The 27487-nt window shown below is 41.1% G+C and overlaps 1 protein-coding gene across 2 annotated transcripts in view; it reads right to left on the reverse strand.

Annotated features, from left to right (window-relative positions):
- Window positions 1–27487, reverse strand: part of chn2 (chimerin 2) — a 336658-nt gene that overhangs the window by 39209 nt on the left and 269962 nt on the right. For both annotated transcript variants that reach the window (XM_078239728.1, XM_078239735.1), the window contains one exon: window positions 11778–11862. In XM_078239728.1, the coding sequence (XP_078095854.1) occupies window positions 11778–11862 (85 nt within the window). The remainder of the gene's footprint in view (window positions 1–11777; window positions 11863–27487) is intronic.

Here is a 27487-nt window from a genome sequence, read left to right on the forward strand (position 1 = left end):
CTGGTATGGTGGGAAAATCGTATGAGGAAAGGCTGAGGGGCTTGAGGTTGTTTTCGTTAGAGAGAAGAAGGTTAAGAGGTGACTTAATCGAGGCATACAAGATGATCAGAGGATTAGATAGAGTGGATAGTGAGAGCCTTTTTCCTCGGATGGTGATGGCTAGCACGAGGGGACATAGCTTTAAATTGAGGGGTGAGAGATATAGGACAGATGTTAGAGGTAGGTTCTTTACTCAGAGTAGTAAGGGCGTGGAATGCCCTGCCTGCAGCAGTAGTGGACTCGTCAACATTAAGAGCATTCAAATGGTTATTGGATAAACATATGGATGATATTGGAATAGTGTAGATTAGAGGGGCTTTAGATTGGTTCCACTGGTCGGCGCAACATCGAGGGCCGAAAGGCCTGTACTGCGCTGTAATGTTCTATGTTCTATGTACAATTTGGTCTACTATATTTGCTGTTCCCAATGCAGCCCTCTTTACACTGGGGAGACTAAATGCAGATAGGATGATCACTTTGCCAAACACCTTCACTCGGTCTGCAAGCATGACCCACAATTTTCCTGTTACTTCTCATTTCAACTCACTATCTTGCTTTCATGCCCACATGTCTGCCCTTGGCCTACTGCAATGTTTTGCTGAAGCCCAACATAACCTAGAGGGGCAGCACCTCATCTTCCAATTAGACACATTACAGCTCTCAGAACACATCATTGAGTTTAACAACTTTAGACTGTGACCTTTCTCCTACATCTTGACTGAAAGGTTTTTACATTCAAACCATTTTTTTTTGTCCGAATGCAACCTCCCCCCTTTCTGGGTCATCTATCACTTGTTCTTAAGTTTGGCTTTCACTGAGCACTGACCTTTGTCTCCCATTAACACATTCTGCTATTTTATCTTTTAAGTCACTACACCTTCTACTGCCATTCACACTTCCTTTGTCTTGTGACCTGCACATCTTTGTTGGAATCTCTTAGCTCCCACCAATCACTAACTATTTTACTCCATCCCCTCTTATACAATATATAATCGATCACATTTCTCCCTTTCTTTAGCTGTAAAGAGTGATCTAGATGCGAAACGTTAACTCTATTTTCTTTCTCCACAGATGCTGCCAGACCTACTGAGTTTTTCCAACAGTATCTGTTTTTGTTTCAGATTCTAGCATTTGCAGTATTTTGCTTTTATATGAGCAAGATCTATCTTGTTCCCCTCCCACCAAGCAAGATTTCCACACTTTTATCCCTGCACCAATATTTTCTTTTTTAGAACATAGAACAGTACAGCACAGAACAGGCCCTTTTTCCATCATCTTAAACAGTGTGTCTGCTCAACCCCCATTCCTCCCCAACTAAGGAGGAGTTCGATTCTCAGCTTGAGTCACTGTCTGTGCGGAGTCTTGTTTGTTCTCCCCATGTATGCATGGGTTTCCTCTGGGTGCTCCGGTTTCCTCCCATAGTCCTGGTTGGTTAGGTGCATTAGCCATGCCAAATTCTCCCTCTGTACCCAAACAGAGTGTGGCGACTAGGGGATTTTCACAGTAACTTCATTGCAGTGTTAATGTAAGCCTATTTGTGACACTAATAAAATAAACATAAACTTAAACTAGGAAGGCATTCATTAACTCTACACCCACCCCACAACTGAAAGTCTCCTGTTGTTTCCTCGCAGGTGTGTGTCTATGTGTCTGTCTCTGCGTGCATGTATGTGGAGGAGAAGTGGGGTGAGGCAGTGTGAATATATTTTTGTTTTTGTCTCTTAACATATTTGTGTCAGCTCTCTCTTTCAAATGATAATGCTCATATTCAAACTACTTCAATTGTTTTATTAACAGTAAGATACAAAAAAAACCTTGTTCAACTTGTTTCAATCAAACATTGAAGGTCTAAGTTAAACAGTGCTACACATAATGCGCCTCTAGACCTCTTTATGTTTTGATTAAAATCCTGAGCAAGATTTTTTTTAATCAAAGCACATCTTAGTCTTAAAGCAACAAATAGTCAGTAGCTATAATCATGAAGGTTTCTGTTTTAGATTGAAACTGAAGAGGTTGACAACTTGACAATTGTGTGGACTTTCCGCATTCCATTTTAATTAAGCGATGGCTTTTGATCTACAAATTAATTAAATTATGTTTGTTAATTTGAATGTACAGAGTGGTCTTTTAACTTTTTATTGGTTTAGTTCACTGACTTCAAATTGCTTCTGAATGCGTCAAATGTAAATTGGTGTTTCCTGTAATCTGAATGTGTATTTGTGTCTCCATTGCCAATGACAAGTGACACGAGAGCCAACAGATCTACAAGTCTGGAAACTTGTTAATGGGACTTGGAGTTTAGCAGACATGGATGGAGTTTCCTTCTGATTAGGTTCTGTAAATGCTTTTGATCTTCATTTTTGCATGATACTTACATTTATTTATTCTACGTAAGATTATCCAAAGTGATATTTTAACATATTGGGTGCCTGCAAACCTTGTTTTGAAAGAAGAATTAGAGTATGCTTCAGATCAATAAAAAGGAAAATTGCAAATGCTAGTAATCTAAAATTAAATTAAATATTGGAAATGCAAAGCAGTCAGCATTTGGAAAGAGAAAATACACAATGGACCGGACATTACTTTCAAGGGATAAAGTTTGCTGTTCACTTTGCTGACAGCTGTTCACAGACTTTTAACAGGCTTATCCATGGAGATTGCCTTTAATCCAGAATCTTTCCATTACAGTGCCCTCTACTGTGAGCAGGTAAAGTGACAGCAAGGCTCACCAACAAACCAGACTGAAGAATCATTGCTTGTGACGAGCAGGAAATTAACAGGAACGATAAATTTGATTTAAATAATGCACTCGCTCACTCTCTCTCTGTTCAGTTACCATGCTATAAGATGATATTGGTGACTATCGACCTGCATGTTGGCATTGCTCTAGAAGCATACGTTATCTTTGTTGGAACATTGATCAAGTTTGCGAAGCTCTTTAAAAAGACTGTTCTTTGTCCACCTCAATCCCTTCTACCATCAATCTCTCCATCAGCTTTGAACTTATAAATCATGATTTATTATTACATATCCAAGAAATTCCAACCATCTCGTCCTGATCTTGGTCAGCAGAGTTCTCTTGGTGTCATAATTTACCAGCACCTCATCACTGTTAGTGTGACATGTAAGATATCTTCAATATCAAATAACACAAAACTGCATCCTCAATCCTTCACTACACTAGGCAACAACACCTCCTTCACGATCACCCTTAACACCGGTGCCTCACAAGGCTGTGTCCTCAGCCCCCTACTATACTCCTTATACACCCCTGACTGTGGCTAAATTCCCCTTCAACTCCATTTTAAAGTTTACGGATGACACCACCGAAGTGGGTCGGATCACAGACAATAAGAACATAAGAAATAGGAGCAGGAGTAGGCCATCTCGCCCCTCGAGCCTGCCCCGCCATTCAATAAGATCATGCCTGATCTGAAGTGGATCAGTTCCACTTACCCGCCTGATCCCCATAACCCCTAATTCCCTTACCGATCAGGAATCCATCTATCCGTGATTTAAACATGTTCAACGAGGTAGCCTCCACCATTTCAGTGGGCAGAGAATTCCAGAGATTCACCACCCTCTGAGAGAAGAAGTTCCTCCTCAACTCTGTCCTAAACTGACCCCCCTTTATTTTGAGGCTGTGCCCTCTAGTTCTAGCTTCCTTTCTAAGTGGAAAGAATCTCTCCACCTCTACCCTATCCAGCCCCTTCATTATCTTATAGGTCTCTATAAGATCCCCCCTCAGCCTTCTAAATTCCAACGAGTACAAACCCAATCTGCTCAGTCGCTCCTCATAATCAACACCCCTCATCTCTGGTATCAACCTGGTGAACCTTCTCTGCACTCCCTCCAAGGCCAATATATCCTTCCTCAAATAAGGGGACCAATACTGCACACAGTATTCCAGCTGCGGCCTCACCAATGCCCTGTACAGATGCAGCAAGACATCTCTGCTTTTATATTCTATCCCCCTTGCGATAACAGGCCAACATCCCATTTGTCTTCTTGATCACCTGTTGCACCTGCAGACTGGTTTTTTTGTGTCTCATGCACAAGGACCCCCAGGGCCCTTTGCACAGTAGCATGTTGTAATTTTTTTCCATTTAGATAATAATCCAATTTGCTATTATTTCCTCCAAAGTGAATAACCTCGCATTTGTCAACGTTATACTCCATCTGCCAGATCCACGCCCACTCACTCAGCCTGTCCAAATCTCTCTGCAGACCTTCTACGCCCTCCACACGATTCACTTTTCCACTTATCTTTGTGTCATCTGCAAACTTTGTTACCCTACACTCAGTCCCCTCCTCCAGATAGTCTATATAAATGGTAAATAGTTGAGGCCCCAGTACCGATCCCTGCGGCATGCCACTAGTTACCATCTGCCAACCAGAAAAGCATGCCGAGACAGTACAGGAAAGAGATAGACGAACTGGTGCAACAACAATAATCTCTCCTTCAATGTCAACAAAACAAAGGAGATGGTCATTGACTTCAGCAAGTGTAGTGGGGGACATGCCCGTGTCTACATCAATGGGGATGAAGTAGAAGTGCCCAGATCACCAACAACTTGTCCTGGCCCTTCCATGCGAACGCTATAGTTAAGAAAGCCCATCAATGCCTCTACTTACTCAGAAGACTAAGGAAATTTGGCATGCCCACTACAACTCTCGCCAACTTTTACAGATGCACCATGGAAAGCATCCTTTTTGGTTGTATCACACTTGGTATGGTTCCTGCCCTGTCCAAGACCGCAAGAAACTACAAAAGGTCGTGAACGAAGCCCAGTCCATCACGCAAACCAGCCTCCCATCCATTGACCCCGTCTATTCTTCCCGCTACCTTGGAAAAGCAGCCAGCATAATTAAGGACTCCACGCACCTGGACATACTCCCTTCCACCTTCTTCCATCAGAAAAAAGATTCAAAAGTCTGAGGATATGTACCAACTATCTCAAGAACAGCTTCTTCCCTGCTGCCATCAGACTTTCGAATGGATCTACCTTGCATTAAGTTGATCTTTCACTATACCCTTGCTATGACTGTAACACTACATTCTGCACTCCCTCGTTTCTGACTCTAGGTACGATATGCTTTGCCTGTATAGCGCACAAGAAGCAATATTTTTCACTGTATGCTAATACATGCGACAATAATAAATCAAATCACTGATCATTCAAAACTCACTTCTTCAGGTGAGTGAGTGTAATGTGATTGGTGTAATGTAGATTCTCAGTTTTGTTTCCATAGCTAATTTTGAATTGATCATAATCTTTTTCATTTTCTGAAATCCATTCATGGTCATTCCAAACTTTAGGCCAGGATTTTCACCACCATTGGGCTCACCATTGACTGCCACTGGGATCTTCTGGTCCATTTGCGTTGCTCGCTGTGCAGCCAGGGAACCTGTCACAGGAGCCAGAATTCTCTGGCGTTTCACACTCCGCCGCCGCTGCCAGCAAGGATGGAAAATTTGGCCAAATCTCCATTAACTGCAGCAGGACCAGAGAATCCCGCTGTATGAACGGCCAGAGAATCATGTCCAGGGTTAGTCTTATTTCTTGGTCACACTTTCCATCTGATATTGATATACTTCATCGGTAACAAAATTTGTCTACCCGTTTATTCTTTGTATTCTTCGTCGTGATCTTACATTCTGGTTTAATTTTCTTTTTTGGACACATTCTGTTTTCTTACAATTTATGTCCAGGCCTTTCTTCTCATTTTCGCTCACTACTCTATCCAAAATCCTTTGCAGTTTCTCTTCAGAGTTGTATGATATGTTGAAAGCAAAATAAAAACTGGGAAATACAGATGGGGTTAAGGGAGATGGATAAAAGAGACAGACTGAAAAGTAAAGGCAAATAATTTTAATTTCAAGTTTTGTTATTTCTTGTTCTGACAGACCTTTTTCCCTTGTAGAACTAATTCTGTGTAAGGAAGAAAATGTCATCGATGTATCTAGTGTATAGCATCTGTCATCGATGTATCTAGTGTATAGCATCTGTCATCGATGTATCTAGTGTATAGCATCTGTCATCGATGTATCTAGTGTATAGCATCTAATATAGTGTATAGCAACTAATTCTTCAGGGCCAGCAAGGTTGTTCAGCAGTAATTATCACTTTCACACTGCTAAAATACACCAGCCCTAATGTTCTTTTAATCATTTTTAGTATGAAAGTAGTGGGCAAGTCCACCAACTTTGTGTTGTTGTCATCATTTCATTATCTAGTATAGGCAACGAAGACATCAACTGCATATCCTGTGAAGCAGAGTATCTCTGACAGCAAATTCTGAATTTCTACACTGAACAGCGAATGTATATATTCCAGGAATTTCCTCCACTGTACATGATCAGCACTGAAAGCATCAACATTTGTGTTTCAACATAAATTCTGGAGCATTATGACTGTTGAAAAGTAATATCAAACATTTTGTTTTCACATCATAGATGTGCACTGACATGTTGTGTATTTTAAGCATTTTTATTTTGCTTCAATTAGCCCTTTCATTTTCTAAAGAAATATCAATGTAATGCTCCTGTAGCAAGACATTGTGCTATTAATAGTGAAAGTATAAAATCAGAATTTGCTACAAGGACTTTTTGTATGTAGAAACTGGTATTATCTGTTGACAAAATAAAGTATCCATAAAAATGTGAGTTTATAGTCTTTTTGAAGGCAATTGTAATCAATAAGATATTAAAAGTAAAGCCCTCTCAAAAACTGATTCCTTCTAATGAGGCTAATTTTTCCCACAACAAAAAGCCACAGCTTTTGGAATTACCAAACACAGAACATAGTTTACGCAACTAGTTACAATATAGTCAGATCACACTACAAAACATTTCAAGCAGAGGTCTCAGATAAAAGCATAGTTACTGGATTCAGTGATTACTTAGCACTTTGTTTTAAACTTTGATTATGTTTTGAACATCTGTCCAGGTATGACAATATGTTCAAAGCATTTGCGGTTGACATCTCCATATTGCTTAGTTACCTTGGTTTGTTGTAGCTGAATTTAAGTAATGAAATAAAATAAGTGATAAACAGCAATATGTCAGGGGGCTAAGACCCCATCCTACATTTTTATAAAATGTTATATTATCATGGCTAAAATTGGACAAAGGCTTTAAAATGACTTAAGCCATGGTTGGCTATGACTCAAACAAAAGGAACTTCCCGGCGTTCAGAACAGCTGCCACCTCATTATCTCCAGAAACCAATTCCAAGAAACTTTACATAGACCATTTACATTTTTTAGGCCAAGCCTGGCCAACCGATGACCAGTCTGATAGAACAAAGGACCCTGAAGCCTCTTCTGAAATCCTTTATGGCTGAAACATTACCAATCTCGAGAATTCAAACTAAGGAATATACACTGTCCCAGCCAAAGTGGAGAGTTGGGAGTCACATTCCTCTCCCCACCCACCCCCCCCCCCCCCCCCCATAAATTGGTAGGACCTGTAATGTTGCTCCATCTACACTGTTTTTACTGGACCTTCTGAACTTTTGTGCCAGTGCCTACAAGACTGATTCATCTCCACGTGTCCATCCATTGTGGAAATCATCACCACTGGAAAAGGGAATTATCGAGCATCAGTTTTCAACCTGTTGGCTGTGTGAAAGGATACACTATTGAACTTTGATTCTGGACTCATATGAAACAGTAATTCTTTATCCTGTGGGTTTTGCCCTAGAAATCAATTTCTTTCTCTATTCCCCACTTTTTTTATTATATGTGATTTTTGATTTATTATTGATTTATTATTGTCACATGTATTAGTATACAGTGAAAAGTATTGTTTCTTGCGCACTATACAGACAAAGCATACCGTACATAGAAAAGGAAAGGACAGGGTGCAGAAAGTAGTGTTACAGTCATAGCAAGGGTGTGGAGAAAGATCAGTTTAATACGAGGTAGGTCCGTTCAAAAGTATGATGGCAGCAGGGAAGAAGCTGGCTGCTTTTCTGAGGCAGCAGGAAGTGTAGACAGAGTCAATGGATGGGAGGCTGGTTTGTGTGATGGACTGGGCTTCGTTCACGACCCTTTGTAGTTTCTTGCGGTCTTGGGCAGAGCAGGAGCCATACCAAACTGTGATACAACCAGAAAGAATGCTTTCTATGGTGCACCTGGAGAACTGATGAGAGTGGTAGTGGACATGCCAAATTTCCTTAGCCTCCTGAGAAAGTAGAGGCATTGGTGGGCTTTCTTATCTATAGTGCTGTCATGGAGGGACCAGGACAGGTTGTTGGTGATCTGGACACCTAGAAACTTGAAACTCTCGATCATTTCTATTTCGTCCCCATTGATGTAGACAGGGGCATGTCCTCCACTATGCTTCTTGAAGTTGATGCCTATCTCCTTCATTTTTGTTGACATTGAGGGAGAGATTATTGTCATCGCACCAGTTCAACAGATTCTCTATCTCTTTCCTGTACTCCATCTCATCATTGTTTGAGATCCATTACAGTGGTGTCACCAGCAAACTTGAAAATCGAGTTGGAGGGGAATTTGGCCACATAGTCATAAGTGTATGCGGATCATGGTAAGGGACTGAGGATGTGGCTTGTGGGGCACCAATGTTGAGCATGATCATGGAGGTGGTATTGTTGCCTATTCTTACTGATTGTGGTCTGTGGGTTAAGAAGTCTCGGATCCATTCGCAGAGGGAGGAGCTGAGCCCTAGGCCCCGGAGTTTGGAGATGGGTTTCATAGGATTAATGATGTTGAAGGCTATGTTTTTTTGTCAATAAATATGAGTGAAAAAGGGCCCTCCCCTTCGGTTTGTGTGTGTGAATACACTATCCCTATGAGTTTACTTTGGAGTTGTTATTGGAAAATGAATCAAACCAAAATTAAAGGATTGGGAAAATATGTCACCACTATATAAAGGGAGAAATCAAAAAACACCTTTCTGTTTACTGACGGGTGATGAGGAGAAATCAGGGCTGCTTAAATTAATCACCCTCCTGTCTGTAACAAATAAACATAGAATCATAGAATCCCTACAGTGCAGAAGGAGGGCATTCGGCCCATCGAGTCTGCACCGACCACAATCCCACCCAGTCCCTATTCCCATAACCCCACATATTTACCCTGCTAATCCCGCTGACACTAGGGTCAATTTAACATGGCCAATCAACCTAACCCGCACATCTTTGGACTGTGGGAGGAAACCGGAGCACCTGGAGGAAACCCACGCAGACACGGAGAGAATGTGCAAACTCCACACACAGTGACCCAAGACTGGAATTGAACCCGGGTCCCTGGCACTGTGAGGCAGCAGTGGTAACCACTGTGCCACCCCTAGAAACATAGTAACTAGAAACAGGAGTAGGCTAATCTATTGTGGTTTACATTAGCATAGGTTGGTGGTATTATTTCAAGAGATCAATAATTTCTGGGAATTCATAGCTATTAGGACAATCTTCGGAGGAAAGCAATCCTTGGATTTAGTGCAAGCTCATAAGATATCACAAATAACATTTCTGAAAAACTGTTCAAAGAATGATCTTTGATATGAACTAATAAGATTTTATTTTGCAGTTTCACCGTCCACTGTCTATGCAAATGACCTTACTTCTACTTGGGGTACAACATATAAAGATGATGGTATGCCCATGTGCAACACGGCAAAATACATTCTGATAGTATTACTGGCCTTATTATGTAGTCATAACAGATAGTTTGTGTTGCTGTACATTACAACTGGCCCTCACCACCAAAGTAGAAAAGCTATAAATTGAGTACAAAATAGATTTTTAAAATATCATTGTTTGTATAAATTAGAGAATAACATACTCAAATTACATTCCAATGAAGACATTCAATGGTTAATATGTTAATAAACCAGTTGTCTCAACTCTGTTATTTGAGTGTGATTTAAACAAATATCTTTATGCACTTCGAACTTATTTATAATTTAACAATTGTTGATTATGCTACTTTCATGTGTGCCATTTTGTTATCCTTATTAATTTACTCCATCCTCTGTAGGTACTGATTCCTTGATGCAGTATTGGTTGCCCTGCAGTAACCTCATTAAGTAACAGTTTTAACAACACCAGGTTAAAGTCCAACAGGTTTATTTGGTAGCAAATACCATTAGCTTTCGGAGCGCTGCTCCTTCGTCAGATGGAGTGGAAATCTGGGCAGATTTCCACTCCATCTGATGAAGGAGCAGTGCTCCGAAAGCTAATGGTATTTGCTACCAAATAAACCTGTTGGACTTTAACCTGGTGTTGTTAAAACTGTTACTGTGTTTACCCCAGTCCAACGCTGGCATCTCCACATCGTAACCTCATTAAGCCAGTGTCATTCATTTTTGAGCTTGACAGAGAATGCTGACAAGCAATTTGACTGAGGAACATATCCACAGAGCCTAGTACTGTCCTCAAGCAGTGTTCACACGTGCATTTTCAATGAGACTGTTGAATAGCAATGAGGAGCAAGAACTCTGGTAACATTCCCTTTGTTAGGCCAGATACACAATACAACTGATTTGGCTACGATCAACTAACTGAGCAAAGGCCAGAGGTTGAACCTTAAGCCATCTTGTCCTAAATGGCCGAGCTACTCACTGGTTTAATTCACTGAGCTCTGGGAGGAAGTTGGTGTGTTCTAGTCTCAGGGCACTCTGAAATTCTGTCTGTGCTTCATTACTCAGTCATCAATTAAATCAGTGTTGTCTCTTTCAGTGTACCGAGCACTGATTATGTGAAGCAGATTATTCATGCTCCTAAGAATTAGTTGATAATGATGCATTTATCTATTAAAACAAAAAATGTGTAGTCCTTCATTAAGGACGGTCTCATGCTACATTGTTGTTGAACAAGATCCATTTATTTATTTTAATTAGATTTCTAGTTCTAATAAAGGAAGTTAAAATGTTAAAAAAAAACAGAAAAAAGGAGCCCTCTGCACTCTTTGTACAGTAACTTAGAAGTGTACTGAGTGAAGAGTGTTTAACAGCATACATCTCTCATTTTGTAGTGATAGGTCCATAGGTTGTATTGATAGTGGAGTAAAATGATCTCGCAACAAGAATTGACCTAAGGACCTCAAATTGTCTAACAATCCAGGCAATTACTCACATCAGAAACACCCTAGATTTGGTCTGTGTATTTGTTCTTTTAATGTGAGAAATTACCAACAAGGGGTTAACTCTTACAGCACACAATAGGTAAGATTGAAATGAAAATTGTTACACCCAAGAAACTGAAAAACACATTAGGATGGGAAGGTCATAACAAATATGTTGCTCTCGTCTTTATGACTTTGGAGGAAGAAAAGAACAAAGTAACAAGACGTAGATACCGCCCTCGGCTTATTTGCTTAAACAAAGAAACCTGAAACAGGAAGCTTAAAACATCTTAACTTCTATGTTGTTGCCTATTTAAAAAGTCTGTTATTTGTAATATTGTTCTACCACAGCCAGGTAAATATTTAGAAATTTGCTTTACAATAGTCCAGCTTTTTTTAAAGCACCACCAGTAGCTGATTTAAAATGGACCTTTGTGCAACAGCAACTTTACATTACATATGCTTCACTCAAATCTGGACTCACTTTTCTTCCTTAAGTGTAACTTGCATATTTAATTCAAATGTTTTCAATGAAAAGAGTTAACAAGCTTTACTGCACTACAAAACTATATTTAATGATTGGCCAGTGTTTTTGTGAATGGTCTTCAAAAATATAGCCCAATGAACAGAATAAAATCAGACTCTACCTGAACATCTCACTCCCTGAGCAATTAGGCCCCACATAAAGTTGGCACAGTATTCACACCAGTGAGGACCTCTGAATGTATGGACCTGAAAAACAGAAAGGTGGATAAAGAAGTGAAAGCTGAAACCAGATGGTCTGACAGATGGAACATACAAAAGCACTGCTCACAAAGCACACAGTAGGGATCAACATATGAAACCGTCTTTATAGGACTAGAATTCTTTATCTTCACTTTTTCACAGCTGGCCCCAAGAGAAACAACTTTTCTTTACTTTAAACAATAGTGCTTTCTTAGGCTAACAATTCACAAACTTGCAACACCTTAGCCTAAGAAAGCACTATTGCCAGACTAACAATTCACAAACTTGCAACACCTTAGTCTAGCCACGTCACCAGCAGATAAGATTCGCAACTATCAACAAAATTAACTTTCCTACTTGCAAGAATGACCATATCCGCATCGACAAGTTTCAGGCTATTCATACAGGATCGTCAAAGTAATAGCATGCTTATCAATACATTATAAGGTGACCTTCTTTATAGGTGTCAGAAAGTGAAGGCATTTAAATAACTCCAATGATGTTCTTTACAAACTCTACATTCAGCTTTGATGAACTGTGAACCTATCTTTCCCTTTAAAGTAATGCAAAACTCCCATGTTATTCCAGCAGTTAACATTTTTATGTAAGACTTTCAGCAACTGTGTTTTTGTCACGACAACGTTTTTAAAAAAGTTTGTATGATGCCTTTATTTCCCATAACTAATAGCTGACAGACCATTACTTGCCAAGTCACTTAAGAGTCAGCCAGACCTTTTATATATTATCTAAAGAACATCTATCTTCCAGTCATTTTTACATACGTATTTTATATATATGTGGATACCTTATTGAACTGGATTTATATAATTCAATTCAACAACTTGCCACAGTGGGGTCTGAACTCATGACTCTTATCTAATTGAGATTTACAAGATGATAAGGGGGATTGACAAAGGAGACGTGCAGAGGATGTTTCCTCGTGTAGGGCAATCTAGAACAAGAGATCATAGTTTTAAGATAAGGAGTGGCAGATTCAAAACAGAGATGAAGAGAAATAACTCATTTCAAAGGGTTATGAATCTGTGGAATTCACTACTCCAGACTGTGTGGATGCCAGGACTTTGAGTAAATTCAAGGAAGAGGTGGACAGATTTTTAATTAGTAAGGATTTGAATGGGCGGGTAACCTGAGTTCAGGCCAAAATGAGATCAGTCATGATCATATTAAATGATGGAGCAAGCTCAAGGGGCTAAATTGCCTACTCCTGCTCTTAATTCTAGTTCTTTTAATACCCTAACCACTAACTAAGAATTAGCAAGCGTAGTAGACCATTTGGCCCTTTGCATCTGCTCCGCCATTGAACAAGATCTTCTATCTCAATTCCATCTTCCCGAAATTTCCCCATCTGTGGATTTTACTCTGTTTTGATTGCTCAATTTCAGGGGCCTATCTGTTGGTGGATTTACCTGGTGGGCGATGTCTGGTGGTGTAGTCATTTAATTGGTAACACATGCTAATGCTCTGGGGACATGAGTTCAAATCCTACCAGCAGCTGGTGGAATTTAAAGGCAATGATTAAACCAGTCTCAACAATGGTGACTATGACAACCATAATTGATTGTTGTTAAAAACCTACCTGGTTCATTAATGTCACTAATGGAAATCTGTTGTCCTTACCCAGTCTGGCCTAAATTTGACTCCAGACTCAAAGCAATGCAGTTGACACTTAACTTCCCTTTTAAGTGGCCTAGCAAGCCACTCAGTTCACGGCAATTAGGGAGGGGCAACAAACATTGCTCTTGTCAGTGACTCCCACAACACAAAGAATTAAAAATAATTCCCTTTGTAACTAAAGCTAACATATGGTTTGCCATCCTAATTGTTTGCAGCATCTGCATGTTAACTTTCTATTACTCAGGTTCAAGGAAATTCTGGTCACTCTAAATGCAAACATTTCCCAGCTGCTCACCTTTCAACATACATTGCTTTTTTAGTTTTCATAGCTAAGTGGATAACTTCACACTTCACCACATTGTATACCATCTACCATGTTCTTGTTCACTTATCCAACCTGTCTATATCCTTCTGTGTCTTCTTTGCACCCTGTTTCCTGCTTATTTTCCAGCTAACTTTGCATCATCAGCAAACACAGTCCCCTCATCTAAGTCATTAATGTAGATTGTAAACAGCTAAGACTCAAGGAGTGATCTTATGGTACCCCGCTAGTTACAACTCACAGCTGTGAAAATATTCTATTTATTCCAACTCTGTTCTCTGTCCATTTACCAATCCTCAATCCAGGCTTATACATTATCCCCAATACCAGGAGCAGGATCCTCCGATTTCACCCGCAGCTGGGATTCTCCAGTCCCACTGTAGTGAATGGAGATTTGGTGGAGCGCCAAATTCTCAGTTCCCTCTGGCAGCGGCAGCAGGGCCTGAACGGCCAGAGAATTCTGGCCCTCAAGTCCCAGTTTTGTGCAATAATCTGTTGTGGAGCAGATGGTTTTTGAAAACCCAAATGCACCACATGCATCAGTTTCTCTTTGTCCATTCTACGTGTAACATCCTTAAAAATCTCGAACAGATTTGTCAAACATGTTTTTCCTTCCATGAATCCATGTTGACTTTATTTAACAAAATTCAATTTTATGAGTGTCGTGTTACCAGTTCACAATAAGAAATTGTAGCATTTTGCTTGCCATTGATATTTCGCTAACTATTTTCCCATTTTCTTTCTTCCACTGCTCTTAAACGATTGGGTTATGTTTGCTACTTTCCAATCTTTGGGAATTGTTCTAAGAAATTTGCTACGTCTCTTCACGGGGGTTTAAACTAATTTGTCAGGGGAGTGGGAAAAGGAGTTGTAGTCCAGAAGTCAGTGTTGAGGGTGGTGAGGTATTGGGGAAGGTATCAAGGTCAAGGGTGGGTACCGGTAGACAGGAAGGTGGGTTGAAGTGTGTCTACTTCAATGCAAGGAGCATCCAGAACAAAGTAGATGAACTTGGGGCGTGGATTGGTACTTGGGACTACGATGTTGTGGCCATTATGGAGACGTGGGTAGAACAAGGACAGGAATGGTTGTTGGACGTTCCGGGGTATAGATGTTTCAGTAAGTGTAGGGAAGCTGGTAAAAGAGGTGGAGGAGTGGCATTGTTAATCAAGGATATTCTAAAGGCTGCAGAAAGGCACTTCGAGGGGGATCTGCACACTGAGGTAATATGGGCTGAAGTTAGAAATAGGAAAGGAGCGGTCACATTGTTAGGAGTTTACTATAGGCCCCCAAATAGTAATAGAAATGTGGAGGAAAAAATTGCTAAGCAGATTATGGATATGTGTGGGGGTCACAGGGTAGTTGTCATGGGGGACTTTAACTTTCCAAATATTGATTAGAACCTTTGTAGGTCAAATAGTTCGGATGGGGCAGTTTTTGTGCAGTGTGTGCAGGAGGGTTTCCTGACACAATATGTGGATAGGCCGACAAGAGGTGAGGCCACATTGGATTTGGTACCGGGCAATGAACCGGGCCAAGTGTTAGATTTGGTTGTGGGAGAGCACTTTGGAGATAGTGACCACAATTCGGTGTCTTTTGTTATTGCAATGGAGAGGGATAGGGCCGTACGGCAGGGCAAGGTTTACAATTGGGGGGGGAGGTCATTATGATGCGATTAGGCAAGAATTAGGGGGCATAAGATGGGAACAGAAACTGTCAGGGAAAGGCACTCATTAAAAGTGGAACTTTTTCAAGGAACAAAAACTGGGTGTCCTTGATAGGTATGTCCCTGTCAGGCAGTGAGGAAATGGCCGAGTGAGGGAACCATGGTTCATGAAAGAGGTGGAATGTCTTGTGAAAAGGAAGAGGGAAGCTTATGTAGGGATGAGGAAACAAGGTTCAGATGGGTCGATTGAAGGTTACAAGTTAGCAAGGAATGAGCTGAAAAAGGGGCTTAGGAGAGCTAGAAGGGGACATGAGAAGTTCTTGGTGGGTTGGATCAAGGAAAACCCCAAGGCTTTTTACTCTTATGTGAGGAATAAAAGAATGACCAGGGTGAGGTTAGGGCCGGTCAAGGACAGTAGTGGGAACTTGTGTATGGAGTCAGTAGAGATAGGCGAGGTGATGAATGAATACTTTTCTTCAATGTTCACCAAGGAGAGGGGCCATGTTTTTGAGAAAGAGAAGGTGTTACAGGCTAATAGGCTGGAGGAAATAGTTGTTCGGAGGGAGGATGTACTGGCAGTTTTGAATAAACTGAAGGTCGATAAGTCCCCTGGGCCTGATGAAATATATCCTAGGATTCTTTGGGAGGCAAGGGATGAGATTGCAGAGCCTTTGGCTTTGATCTGTGGGTCCTCGCTGTCCACGGGGATGGTGCCAGAGGACTGGAGAGTGGCGAATGTTGTTCCTCTGTTTAAGAAAGGGAATAGAAATGACCCTGGTAATTATAGACCGGTTAGTCTTACTTTGGTGGTTGGTAAATTGATGAAAAAGGTCCTTAGGGATGGGATTTACGACCATTTAGAAAGATGCGGATTAATCCGGGATAGTCAGCACGGATTCGTGAAGGGCAAGTCGTGCCTCACAAATTTGATTTAATTTTTTGAGGAAGTAACTAAGTGTGTTGATGAAGGTAGGGCAGTTGATGTCATATACATGGATTTTAGTAAGGCGTTTGATAAGGTCCCCCATGGTCGGCTTATGATGAAAGTAAGGAGGTGTGGGATAGTTGGCAGATTGGATAGGTAACTGGCTATCTGATCGAAGACAGAGGGTGGTGGTGGATGGAAAATTTTCGGACTGGAGGCAGGTTGCTAGCGGAGTGTCACAGGGATCAGTGCTTGGTCCTCTGCTCTTTGTGATTTTTATTAATGACTTAGAGGAGGGGGCTGAAGGGTGGATCAGTAAATTTGCTGATGACACCAAGATTAGTGGAGTAGTGGATGAGGTGAAGGGCTGTTGTCGGCTGCAAAGAGACATAGATAGGATGCAAAGCTGGGCTGAAAAATGGCAAATGGAGTTTAACCCTGATAAATGTGAGGTGATTCATTTTGGTAGGACTAATTTAAATGTGGATTACAGGGTCAAAGGTAGGGTTCTGAAGACTGTGGAGGAACAGAGAGATCTTGGGGTCCATATCCACAGATCTCTAAAGGTTGCCACTCAAGTGAATAGAGCTGTGAAGAAGGCCTATAGTGTGTTAGCTTTTATTAACAGGGGGTTGGAGTTTAAGAGCCGTGGGGTTATGCTGCAACTGTACAGGACCTTGGTGAGACCACATTTTGAATATTGTGTGCAGTTCTGGTCACCTCACTATAAGAAGGATGTGGAAGCGCTGGAAAGAGTGCAGAGGAGATTTACCAGGATGCTGCCTGGTTTGGAGGGTAGGTCTTATGAGGAAAAGTCGAGGGAGCTAGGGCTGTTCTCTCTGGAGCGGAGGAGGCTGAGGGGAGACTTAATAGAGGTGTATAAAATGATGAAGGGGATAGATAGAGTGAACGTTCAAAGACTATTTCCTCGGGTGGATGGAGCTATTACAAGGGGGCATAACTATAGGGTTCATGGTGGGAGATATAGGAAGGATATCAGAGGTAGGTTCTTTACGCAGAGAGTGGTTGGGGTGTGGAATGGACTGCCTGCAGTGATAGTGGAGTCAGACACTTTAGGAACATTTAAGCGGTTATTGGATAGGCACATGGAGCACACCAGGATGATAGGGAGTGGGATAGCTTGATCTTGGTTTCAGATAAAGCTCGGCACAACATCTTGGGCCGAAGGGCCTGTTCTGTGCTGTACTGTTCTATGTTCTATGAATTCTAAGGAATTCTGGAAATCAAAACCAATGCATCCACTATCTCTGCAGCCCTAGGGTACAGGTTTTCAGACTCAGGGGATTTTTTGCCACTTAGTCTCATTCATTTCTCTAGTACAATTCCTTTACTTGTACCGATTTCTTTAAGTTCCACCTTCTTGGTAGACCCTTGCTCTCTATTATTTCTGGAATCTTTTTTTGTGTCCTCCACAATGAAGATCAATACAAAATATTTGCTTAATGTGTCTGCCATTCCTTGTTATAATTTCACCTGCCATGCCTTTAATGGTCCATGTTTACTTTCACTAATCTCTTCCTATTTACAAACTTATAGAAAGGTTTACAATTTGCTTTATGTGTAGTCATTTGGTAGCACAAAACTTGAGTACTGATGAAAAAGGAGACATGCTATTGAAGCTTTTTATCTCCACTCATCAAGACAGCTCACAAGATGCTGTTGGTTTATCTTGTGAGCTTTCTTGATAAGGGCAAGATGAAAAGCTTTGATAGCATGTCTTTTTTTTCTGAATTTTGTCAATCGGCTTTCATATTCTATTTTCTTCTTCCTTATTAATTTATTGGTTCTTTTTTATTGATTTCTAAAATCCTCAGGCTTATTGCTGTTTTTGGCCACATTATGAACCTCTTCCTTTGATCCAATACTCTTTGATCACCATAGTTGGACCACTGTTTTTGTGTAGGAAGTTTCTGCTGAAAGGAATATACATTTGTTGCACGCCATGTATTAATGTTAATTGTGGAGCAGGCTCAAGAGGCAGAATGGCCTACTCCTACTCCTAATTCTGATGTCTACATATATGTTCATATTCTTTAAATTGTATGCCTACTGTCAGATTGTTTGATGCAGTTTCACAATCTACCCTAGCCAGCTTGCTCCTCATTCCCGTGTAGTTTGCTTTGTTTAGAGTTAAAAGCCTATTTTCAGACTTAGCTAAATCACTTTAAAACTCAATACAAGATAAAACTCAATACAAGATAAAACTCAATACAAGACTCCTTAGATTTCTCTTTACAAGTTTATTAATGAACAAGATCCAGCCTGTTTCCCAGTGGTTTCTTAGCATGCTTATCTAGAAAATTTGGTTTGCCCAGTCTATATGAAAATTAAAGACACCATGATTACTGTATTACCCTTGCTACATGTCCTTCTAATTTCCTGATTCATGCTCTGCCACACACTAAAACTAATGTTTAAGGATGCCTACAATCAGCACCTACTGTATCTTAGCTCCCCCCAAATTAATCCTATTTCTTGATTTTCTGAGCTATGATACTCTTCTCTACTGTTTTTTCCCATCCTCTATTATTGTCCTACTGTTCCATTTAACCCATATCTTTGCAAACTTAAGTATCCTGAATGCAGGTTATTGAAGCTCTTGTCCACCAGTTAAAGGAGACCTGACATTGCTGCATTCCAATCAGACACTTTACTGGGCAGCATCGGGACTCCCAGTTCCTGAGAACTACTGGTCAGAGGCCTCAGCTGTCTAGTACCGGCAGTGCCATCGGGAGCAGTGGCCATTGCCAGTACTAAAATGAGCTCGACCATGAGGATCGCTGCTGGAACCCAAATAGAGGTGGGTTGGGGTTGTGGGGAGGGAGTTGGTGGTGGTGGTAATGATGCTCAGGGGGGCAGAGGCTGGGATGTGATGGTTCTGGTAGAGGGGAGAAAATGACAGGCACTGAGGTTACAGATTATGGTTGAATACAAATCTGTTGTTACCTATGGCTCATGTACCTCATGGATGCCCACTTCTGAGCTGCTAGATCTGTTCTGAATCTACCCCATTTATCACAATGGTAGTGCCATACAACACAATAGACAGTATCCTCTGTGTGACAACAGGACTGTTGCTGCAAGGGCTGTGTGATGATCATAAGGACAGAATAGATTGGTGAGGGTTAGGTCAAATCAGTTTTTCACTTTTGTTAGTTCCCTCACTACCTGCCCTGGCCCAGTTTGGCAAATATGTCCTTCAAGACTCAGCTAGTTCAGTCAGTAGTGGTGCTACTGAGCCATTTTTGGTGTACGAGCATTGAAGGCCCCACCCCACATTCAGTGCCCATGCTTTCGTCGGTGCTTCTGATGTGTTCAACATGGAGGAGTACCCATTTATTGGCTGAGGGAGAGCCGTAAGAGGCTTGCTTGGTCACGTTTGACCTGATGCCCTGATTCATTGGCTTGAAGTCAATATCAAGGACTCCGAAAACAACTCCCTCCCAACTGTATGCCACTGTACTGCCACCTCTGGTAGGGCTGAATCTGGTGGGCAGAACATACCCAGGAATGGTGATGGTTTTATCTGGGACATTGTCTGTAAGATATTATTTGGTGAGGATGACACTGCTAGGTGACTGTTCCCCACACTGTGTGGGGTTGTGACCCCCATTTGACCTGGCTGTCTGGTATCTGATGAAGGAGCAGCGCTCCGAAAGCTCGTGCTACCAAATAAAGCTGTTGGACTTTAACCTGGTGTTGTGAGACTACTTACTCTGACTCCCGAAGCCTGCAGGCAAACTTTTGCTGTGACTCCACAATTGTTGGAGTACAGAATAGCAGTCATTACAAGATGTAGCACTGAATTCTGCTGAGATTCCCATTGAAGAGCGCTAGTGGCACTTGAAGTTCACCAAGAAGGCATATCAGTCTCGACAAAGATAATAAAACATGAGTGGATTGAAAGTCTTGTCCATGTTGCTTCCAGCACTGATTCTGCCATTGAGGAAAATCTGCCCCAAAGTTTGCTCCAGCAAAAGTTATACTGTGAACAACGAGTTAAACTAATGCAAGACCGTCTTGAGGAGGTAATCACGATTGAATCAATACTGACAGGAAAGACTAATCTTGCACTGGCAGCATTGCAGTGCACTTTTGGATCCCAGCACATTGGAAGTTTCTGAGCACTGCTAGACCCTAAATTGTAATTATAGAATCTAACCAAGATTTTCAGGCAGCAACTGTAAAAATAATCAAAATGGTGCAACACTAAACTGTTTTCACATCGTTGCTGGAGCTCTGCCCAGCCACATTATTACATTCAACAATTCAGGAGTGCTGCAGAGGTGTGGCCGAAATGATGTTTGGTGATAAGGATTAGAAGCCACAGTAGTTCTAAATCTAGATTGGCCCAAGATCAAGCAGTGAAAACGTTACTCTGCAGTCCCTGCTAATACCTACAATGATTTATCAGTATGAAACTTGTACTGAATTGAGTGCTGACTTATATGTTTATAACACTAATACATGCCAATAATTACAACTTACAGTACTTGCACGGACAGTGGTAATAAATGAAATGTGGTGCACATAACATGAGCAATTTTACTGACTAAAGCTAACAACCTGAGAATACTTTGGCACCAGTGATAAACTAGACCTGGATTCCAACTGGCCTCAACATCTTGATATCCTAAGATTGTTCTGTATTGTGACAACACCAATAAAACAATACTCAATGGTGAAAAATAAAATGCAGGTGCTATAACAATTCTTATTCATTTGTTTTTCATTAATTAGTGAAAAAAAATCTGTTTTCACTGTGAGTGGAAGGAATTTGGCATTACAATAATATCGAGGAGGGAGTGCAAAAATATAATTATGCAGAGGAAGCGTAGGCCATATTTCTTCAGTTTTCTAAATTAAATTAGCAGGAACTCAACATGTAGTTTGGGAACATGCAGATTTTGTGCAGCTTTAATTAGAGATTCAAATAAAAACAATGTAGTTAGGAAAACTCAAACGTATCTGAAACAGCCAAAACTATTTTGTTTTTCAACTATTCAGGGAGTTAGGGTGAAAGCTTAGCGCTAGAACGAACAGAGTTGTTATCTCTGGTTTGTTACCCGTGCCACGTGATAATGAGGAGAGGAATAGGGAGAGAGAGAGCAGTTGAACACGTGGTTACAGGGATGGTGCAGGAGGGAGGGATTCAGATCCAGGACAATTGGGGCTCATTCTGGGTAGGTGGGACCTCTACAAACGGGATGGTCTACACCTGAACCAGAGGGGTACCAATATCCTGGGGGGGAAATTTGCTAAGGCTCTTCAGGAGGGTTTAAACTAATTCAGCAGGGGGATGGGAACCTGAATTGTAGCTCCAGTGTACAGGAGGTTGAGAGTAGTGAGGTCATGGATAAGGTTTCAAGGTCACAGGAGTGTACTGGCAGGCAGGAAGGTGGTTTGAAGTGTGTATACTTCAACGCCAGGAGCATCCGGAATAAGGTGGGTGAACTTGCAGCATGGGTTGGTACCTGGGACTTCGATGTTGTGGCCATCTCGGAGACATGGATAGAGCAGGGACAGGAATGGTTGTTGCAGGTTCCGGGGTTTAGATGTTTCAGTAAGAGCAGGGAAGGTGGTAAAAGAGGGGGAGGTGTGGCATTGTTAGTCAAGGACAGTATTACAGTGGCAGAAAGGACGTTTGATGAGGACTCGTCTACTGAGGTAGCATGGGCTGAGATTAGAAACAGGAAAGGAGCGGTCACCCTGTTGGGAGTTTTCTATAGGCCTCCGAAAAGTTCCAGAGATGTAGAGGAAAGGATTGCAAAGATGATTCTGGATAGGAGTGAAAGTAACAGGGTAGTTGTTATGGGGGACTTTAACTTTACAAATATTGACTGGAAAAGCTATAGCTCGAGTACTTTAGAGGGGTCAGTTTTTGTCCAATGTGTGCAGGAGGGTTTCCTGACACAGTATGTAGATGGGCCAACAAGAGGCGAGGCCACTTTGGATTTGGTACTGGGTAATGAACCAGACCAGGTGTTAGATTTGGAGGTAGGTGAGCACTTTGGTGATAGTGACCACAATTTGGTTACGTTTACTTTAGCGATGGAAAGGGATAGGTATATCCCGAAGGGCAAGAGTTATAGCTGGGGGAAAGGAAATTATGATGCGATTAGGTGAGATTTAGGATGCATAGGTTGGGGAAGGAAACTGCAGGGGATGGGCACAATTGAAATGTGGAGCTTGTTCAAGGAACAGCTACTGCGTGTCCTTGGTAAGTATGTACCTGTCAGGCAGGGAGGAAGTGGTCGTGTGAGGGAACCATGGTTTACTAAAGAAGTTGAATCTCTTGTGAAGAGGAAGAAGGAGTCTTATGTAAAGATGAGACATGGAGGCTCAGTTAGGGCGCTTGAGAGTTACAAGTTAGCCAGGAAGGACCTGAAGAGAGAGTTAAGAAGAGCCAGGAAAAGTCTTTGGCAGGTAGGATCAAGGAAAACCCTAAAGCTTTCTATAGGTATGTCAGAAATAAAAGAATGGTTAGGGTAAGATTAGGGCCAGTCAAGGACAGTAGTAGGAAGTTGTGCGTGGAGTCTGAAGAGATAGGAGAGGCGCTAAATGAATATTTTTCATCAGTATTCACGCAGGAAAAAGACAGTGTTGTCAAGGAGAATACGGAGATACAGGCTATTGGACTAGACGGGATTGAGGTTAATAAGGAGGAGGTGTTAGCAATTCTGGAAAGTGTGAAAATAGATAAGTCCCCTGGGCCGGATGGGATCTATCCTAGGATTCTCTGGGAGGCTAGGGAGGAGATTGCAGAGCCTTTGGCTTTGATCTTTATGTCGTCATTGTCTACAGGAATGGTGCCAGAAGAGTGGAGGATAGCAAATGTTGTCCCCTTGTTCAAGAAGGGGAGTAGAGAGAACCCTGGTAATTATAGACCAGTGAGCCTTACTTCTGTTGTGGCCAAAGTTTTGGAAAGGATTATAAGAGATAGGATTTATAAGCATCTAGAAAGGAATAATTTGATTAGGGATAGTCAACACGGTTTTGTGAAGGGTAGGTCGTGCCTCACAAACCTTATTGAGTTCTTTGAGAAGGTGACTAAAGAGGTGGATGAGGGTAAAGCAGTTGATGTGGTATATATGAATTTCAGTAAAGCATCTGATAAGGTTCCCCACGGTAAGCTATTGCAGAAAATACGGACGCATGGGATTGAGGGTGATTTAGTGGTTTGGATCAGGAATTGGCTAGCTGTAAGAAGACAGAGGTTGGTGGTTGATGGGAAATGTTCATCCTGGAGTTCAGTTACTAGTGGTGTACCGCAAGGATCTGTTTTGGGGCCATTGCTGTTTGTCATTTTTATAAATGACCTGGATGAGGGCGTAGAAGGATGGGTTAGTAAATTTGCGGATGACACTAAAGTTGGTGGAGTTGTGGACAGTGCGGAAGGGTGCTGCAGGTTACAGAGGGACATAGATAAGCTGCAGAACTGGGCTGAGAGGTGGCAAATGGAGTTCAATGCGGAAAAGTGTGAGGTGATTCACTTTGGAAGGAGTAACAGGATTACAGAGTACTGGGCTAATGGTAAGATACTTGGTAGTGTGGATGAGCAGAGAGATCTTGGTGTCCATGTGCATAGATCCCTGAAAGTTGGCACCCAGGTTGATAGGGTTGTTAAGAAGGCGTACGGAGTGTTAGCTTTTATTGGTAGAGGGATTGAGTTTCGGAGCCAGGAGGTCATGTTGCAGCTGTACAAAACTCTGGTGCGGCCGCACTTGGAGTATTCCGTACAGTTCTGGTCGCCGCATTACAGGAAGGATGTGGAAGCATTGGGATGGGTGCAAAGGAGATTTACCAGGATGTTGCCTGGTATGGTGGGAAGGTCTTATGAGGAAAGGCTGAGGGACTTGAGGTTGTTTTCGTTAGAGAGAAGAAGGTTAAGAGGTGACTTAATAGAGGCATACAAGATGATCAGAGGATTAGATAGGGTGGATAGTGAGAGCCTTTTTCCTCGGATGGTGATAGCTAGCATGAGGGGACATAGCTTTAAATTGAGGGGTGATAGATATAGGACAGATGTCAGAGGTAGGTTCTTTACTCAGAGAGTAGTAAGGGCGTGGAATGCCCTGCCTGCAGCAGTAGTGGACTCGCCAACATTAAGGGCAGTTAAATGGTCATTGGATAAACATATGGATGATATTGGAATATTGTAGGTTAGATGGGCTTTAGATTGGTTTCACTGGTCGGCGCAACATCGAGGGCCGAAGGGCCTGTACTGCACTGTAATGTTCTATGTTCTACTTTTGATCAAAACATCAATGGCTTGCTTGCTAAACAAATTCAGAATACAGCATTTTATTTTTCCTGCATTTAATCTTATCACACCAAGATTAATAATGAAAAACTACAAAGCCTATAAAAATATCTGTAATAGGAGTTTTAAAAGTTACATGATTTTGAAAAGAATTTTAGCAGACATTAGTCAATTTTTAAAATACATGAGGCAATATTCTTTTAAGAATATCTTTACAATCTTATTGCTATTTATAAATGGTAATCGCTTACAATAAAGGCATGTTATTGAAGCTTTTCATCCAATAGCTATACTACAACCAATTTAAGATAATCAGTCAAGCTCGTAATGTGGTTCGTTTATGCTTGCTAGAAATGATATACATTGATAGGCAATGTGCCATTTCTGAATTAACCTGAAACTCGAGGAACCTATAGTTCCCCTTTTTCTTCATGGCTATGCCTTAGCCAGAGTTGACATGCCAACCAATCAGCACTGCTTTCTCCTATAATATAAATTGTGATGGTTTGAAATTTGGCATTCTTGCATTTAACCTGATGAGTGCAAGATGAAAAGCTTCAGCAACGTGTCTCTCTTTTCAACAACATTTCAATGATATTCTTTATGTTCACGTTAATTATTTTGGTAAAGTGTTATCAACTAATTTTTCTCAGTGGTGGCTTTACTGACAGAAAAAAAACACTAAATTTCCATGAAGAATCATCCCAATTTTCCTGGAATGTCCTTTCAATAAATATTCATGGTGCACTGCCAGTGCAATTAATGCCCTCTTTAAACATTCAATCTCCTGGATGGGGCTGGGATGGGTTAGGGAGAGGTGAGGGGGGGAAGGGGTTGGTGCTTCACTGCTGCAGTGGCACCTGAAAGAACCACTGGAATTCACACCTGAATTGAATCATTGCGCCCAGGTTGTCTGTGCCAGCTGCTTGCTAGACAAATCTACAAAGTAATCCCACTGCAACCAAAACACAAAATGTTGATAACACTAGGTCGATCAGCCAGCTTCCCAAAGAAAATATAAAATGTTTATGCTTTAAGGTATAGCCTTTTATCAGAATTCACAAAGGATTGTATCTGATGTTACTTGACCCGCTGAGTGCTTTCAGCATTTTATGTTAATGTTTCAGATTTTCAGTACTTGCAGTATTTTTGTTTAACTAATCCCACTGCCATATAGGCTCTCCATAACCCTGTTTAGTCTTTCACATCAAACATTTATCTAAATTTCCCTTAGAAAACACATTGCTCTTTCCTTAATCATTTCTGTTCTGATAGCAATACTCCCCAAATCCTTGCCCATATGTTCTTATTGTGTATAGTGGGGTAAGAACACAGTGATTGAATTCATCCATCAACAAAAGAGAAGGAGAAAATTTAATAACACAGTTTCTGGGACAAGGATTTAGTGACAGGCAGCCCCATTGAAGTTTCTTCCCACAAACAGTTGAGAACCAGAGGAAAATCCTGCCTTCACAAAGTTGAGAGTTTAAAGAATGTAACAAGCTTTCTTCCTTTTTTTTACTAATTGGATCAAATCCCTCAACTCCTTAAACATTTTTTATCATATCAGTCTTGCCTTGGTATCAGCAACCATTTAACTTGATTGCCTACATGGGTCAGAGCCAGAGGCAAGAAACTCAGCAGGAAGGCAACAATAAGATCTACTGACTAAATTACATTAAATGCTAACTATGTTAAGAATTTGTACAGAAGATCATTGTCTGGATTCAAGGAAGCTATTTTTTCACATTTTATTTTTGGGTTAAGGCAGTAATGGGGAGAGATGCAGCTGTTCATTAAAAGTTCATTATACAATTAGAAATAATTTGCCTTTTATTGTGAAATAGCATCTACCAAAATACTGTTGGAACCTGTGAATGTCAACACTCTGGGGGCTTTCAAAACATAAACACATCATACTGTGGACATTCTAATTAAAGTAAACTATAAAGACATGAATTTTTCATGAATTTATATTACAAAGAATGAACTTGCATTTATTTGTCGCCTTTCACCTCCTCAGGGGATCCAAACACGCTTTAACGCCCATTAATTTTTCTGAAGTTGTGAAGGCAAATGTAGCAGCCTACACATGGCATTGAGAAACTCTCATGGATTTCTTACAACCATCGAAAAAGACAAACATGGCCTCGGTTTAACATCTTAACTAAAAAAATGGCTGCTTCCATGCTTCATGTATAATATGCTGAAGCACTGGTGTGAGGCTTGAACCTTCAATCTCTGACTCAGAGGCTAAGATGTTACCACTGCATAAAACTGACAGTGAATAGTGCTTAAAAGGAGTTATTCTGATTATTCAGTGTGACTTCATTGCCCATAAATGCAAAGCATTGTATAACAATGATTTAGCATTGCATTGCATACAGAATAACAGATACTTAAGGAATAATGAATATAGAAAGAAATTTATATATCGCAACATTATTCTTTTGTTGAGGCTCATGGTCCCAATGAAAATGTTGCTCAAGGGCCACTGTCAGGGTGCTGTACAATTGAGTGATTTCGTGCGGCCCTACACCACTAAAATTACCCACAGGAACAAGGAAATAACACTATAGTTCCAGCTGCTCCCAGTGGCAGATATTTCAACCCTGGCACCCTAAATGAAGATGTGGAGATGCCGGCGTTGGACTGGGGTGAACACAGTAAGAAGTTTAACAACACCAGGTTAAAGTCCAACAGGTTTATTTGGGAGCAAAAGCCACACAAGTTTTCAGAGCTCCAACGTTGTTTTGTTTCTTAAAGACTTGATTAGCTGTAAGTATTCGCATTCCAACCATT

Source organism: Mustelus asterias, chromosome 2, assembly GCF_964213995.1.
Source record: "Mustelus asterias chromosome 2, sMusAst1.hap1.1, whole genome shotgun sequence".
Classification (NCBI taxonomy): Eukaryota; Metazoa; Chordata; class Chondrichthyes; order Carcharhiniformes; family Triakidae; genus Mustelus; species Mustelus asterias.